The 3,423-nt window shown below is 37.2% G+C and overlaps 1 protein-coding gene across 1 annotated transcript in view; it reads right to left on the reverse strand.

Moving 5' to 3' along the window:
- Positions 1-224: 224 nt before the first annotated feature.
- LOC21410646 (CDK5RAP3-like protein) overlaps positions 225-3,423 on the reverse strand; it is a 3,759-nt gene continuing 560 nt past the window's right edge. Inside the window, exons 3-11 of the mRNA XM_024175412.1 lie at positions 3,303-3,423; positions 2,672-2,766; positions 2,488-2,582; positions 2,247-2,382; positions 1,995-2,144; positions 1,311-1,865; positions 995-1,203; positions 643-775; positions 225-476 (exon numbers count right to left, since the gene is read on the reverse strand). Coding sequence (XP_024031180.1) covers positions 345-476; positions 643-775; positions 995-1,203; positions 1,311-1,865; positions 1,995-2,144; positions 2,247-2,382; positions 2,488-2,582; positions 2,672-2,766; positions 3,303-3,423 — 1,626 coding nt within the window. The 3' untranslated portion in view covers positions 225-344. The remainder of the gene's footprint in view (positions 477-642; positions 776-994; positions 1,204-1,310; positions 1,866-1,994; positions 2,145-2,246; positions 2,383-2,487; positions 2,583-2,671; positions 2,767-3,302) is intronic.

The raw sequence follows: 3,423 nt of genomic DNA on the forward strand, positions 1-3,423 counted from the left end.
CAACAGAATATTTGAGAACATCATTCACAAACATCTTTCCACCTTGTTAACTAATCGTCCCCATAACGAGCCTTCTATAGCACAGAAAGAGTTGCACATACCCCAGCCCCTACTTCGAAAATCAACAAGCAGGCTCCGGTTGCAATAATTTTAAAAAACCAGAAAAAAAAGAGTGTTTCTTGAAACAGTTTATTTTTGTAACTACAATCTACTATCTTTAGCAAGGTAAGAAAGCACCAGATATAATTTATTAATAAAAAGGATGATGGTCTCACTTGAGTTACATTAGAGACTACTCGACCATAATTTAAAGGTTTTCTTGTCATCATAGGCAAACATCTTCCTTATGAACCAAGGCTGCTACTTAAAAGAGTATTTATCTCCCCAATGATGTTAACAGGTCTTCCATCAAACATGGATGAAAGGATACTCTCGCATAGCTTCTTTAACTCCCTTGTTTTTGAAAGAGCTGCTTCCTATAATTTTAAATGCAGTGACAATTTTGTTTCAGAAATCAAAATCGAGAACAATAAAACACCCTAAGAATAGGATTGTTTTTGCCTCTCCAAAAGTAAATACCTTGGTTCCAAAACTAATGGAATTCGACAAGGCAAAAATCAATAACATAATGAAAAAGCCTACCTGCTTTGGCCAGGATGAAGACAACGAATTCTGCAGCTCCATGCGTTTCGTAGCAATATCCTTCAGACCCTCTTTCAACTTCACTTCATGATGCTTCTTTTCCTCCAGTGTGCTGACCAGTCTATCTAAAAATCTGAAATTAAGATTAAAAAACGAGGTGAGTAATGCATTAGAAAAACCAGGAAAAAAGAAACACACACACACACACAAAAGAGCCAAGTAGCATTATACTTCATTACTATTCAAGAATCAAAACAGGGCCTCAAATACGGACTAACACTGTATTTTAGAGAGGACAGACATGATTAAATCTAAAGCATTCGAGAAAACTGCAGAGTAAAACTGACGTCACCTTTTGGAGTTGAGTATCATGATCAAGTCTCGTGTTTTCCTGTCTGTCAGAAAGGAAATAGCCAACGAAACATCGGATAACATGGTCTCAATGGCATCGGGAGCATATTGCTGCAGCGCGAAGGGAGCAACTGCCTGGACTTGATGTTGCAAAGACAAAGTTACTTCACTCTTTAACTCCATCAGCCGCTGATTTAAAAACGATTTGATCTGATAACATAAAGTGAAGACCAAATGTAAACCCAGGAGTGAAAGAGAATATTATAACAGGACAAGAAAAAGTATATAAATGGATAAACCTCATAATAAACATGTACCTCATAAAGGTCGTCAAGAATCTGATTCCTATACTCTGTCTCCAAAAGCTGGCTCCTTTCTTCCTTTGTCCCAGTAGGTTGAGTTAAATTCTCAAGAACATATGTTTGATTTTCGGAACCAATATTTGTCAAACGGACATCGTCAATTACATCAACTTGAGGAGTTTCTACACTTACATCCCAAGCTATATCTGACACAGAAATCTCTGCGAGCAAGCCATCTACTTCTTTATTTGATGGGATTTGATCAGATTCCACTGCTTCATTTGGTAAAGAACTCTGCAAGATCTCACTGGCATTCACTATTTCATATTGGCCCAAACCGTTACCAGCATCCTCAGTTTCTTCTACAGTTCCAATATCCCAATCAATCTGAGAACTGTCAACAGAAATATCCCAATCAATATGATCCTCGTTAACTATGGCGTCTGTGTTTAACTCGTTATATTTTGACTGAACATTCACAGAATCAACAATCTCAGAGGCCAGAGAAACATTCAGAGAAGGAGGATGTTCACGTATATCTCTCAAATGAAGCAACACGGTCGCAGATTTCTGTAGTTATATGCACAAATATCTGGATCAGTTGCAAATAAATTACGTAATTTCGACTACAATCAGCATCTTCAAATAATGAAAATAAAGTAAATTATGATAAAATTCATAAAGAATCTTCTTTCTTACATCGTTTTCAGTATGAACATCTTTAACAATGTTTGAGTAATATTCCATAGCCCTCGACACAGAATCACTTTGTAGCACTTCCAAAATGCTGCCAAAGGTGCTTGGAAGTGATTTTGCAGTCTCTAGAAGTTCAAATCTCACATTTTGTCCCTGCATAAAAAGAAAGTTCCATTTACATGTGAAACATGGCACGGAATCTAAACCAAATCAAATGATAAAAAACAACCAGCTAGAGAGATCCTTAATCGAAACCTGCAACCCAAGCTCTTGGCAAGCCTCTGCATACTTGGTGGCTGACAGAGCTGAATTTCTTTTAATATCAGCTTCCTTGCGCTCCAGCTCTGCTAGTTGGTGTTGAACCTTCTGCACATGTTTTTTCTGGTACGGGCTTCATAAGAAACAGCAGCTAATCAGTATGAATGAAATATTGCAGACACCTATGATTTTTCTTCCTCGCAAACGAAGCGGACAACCGCAATAAGTGCATACTTACATCTCATAATTCACATTCTGAACCATTATCTGAGCAGCCTCACCAAGGTAAATGTAATCCTTCTCGAACGAACGCACAATTGCCTCCCATGCACCCTGCCAAAGAATATACAATTTTAATTGTGCAACAACGTAATTAAAAGAAAAACTGCAGGTATGTGCAGAGGGAGAGATGACTATCTTACAGCAGCACCTGATAGCCGGCCAAATATATTCCGGCTCTCCGGAGTAGACTTCAGAAGTATGTCATATATTTTTTTGGCCTCTATGTAACTGATCCCTGGAAATTATACTCAAGTCAATATCCTATATAACCAACATAAAAACAATGATTAAAGCAGCTCAACAAGTTCCGAAGCATATTTCCTCAAAGTTTCTTCATACAAACTACACTGCACATTTAAACATCCCTCTATTTCCTCAAAGTTTCTTCATACAAACTACACTGCACATTTAAACACCCCTATATTTCCTCAAAGTTTCATCGTAGAAACAACATTGTACATTTAAAAATCCCTATACTTCCTCAATGTTTCTTTATACAAACTACAATTTTCATTTAAAAAATTTCCCGATTCATCTTACAAGCAGCTAATACTGGTTATCATATCGACACTCGACCCAATGAAAGAGTAATCTTTAACACTGTTGTTTGTTCGCCGTGTTTTTTAACCTAAGCTAAGAACAGTGAAGCACAAATTTTAACAAGTTTTTTATGGAAATAATTATTCGGATTAAACTGAAATCAACATTAAAAAAACTTAGTAATAATCCAATTAAAACAAATCAAATGTACATGATCTCGAATAAACTAACCTTCAGAGTCTAAGGTCTGGAAATAGGGATCGATTTCCTTGGGAAGCGAAGCGAATTCCTTGGCGATGTGAGCTCTAACAACGGCCAATCGCTTCCGCCAATCCGCCGGTATTCTCTTCCG

The sequence above is a fragment of the Morus notabilis genome, unplaced genomic scaffold, assembly GCF_000414095.1.
Source record: "Morus notabilis unplaced genomic scaffold, ASM41409v2 Scaffold78, whole genome shotgun sequence".
NCBI lineage: Eukaryota > Viridiplantae > Streptophyta > Magnoliopsida > Rosales > Moraceae > Morus > Morus notabilis.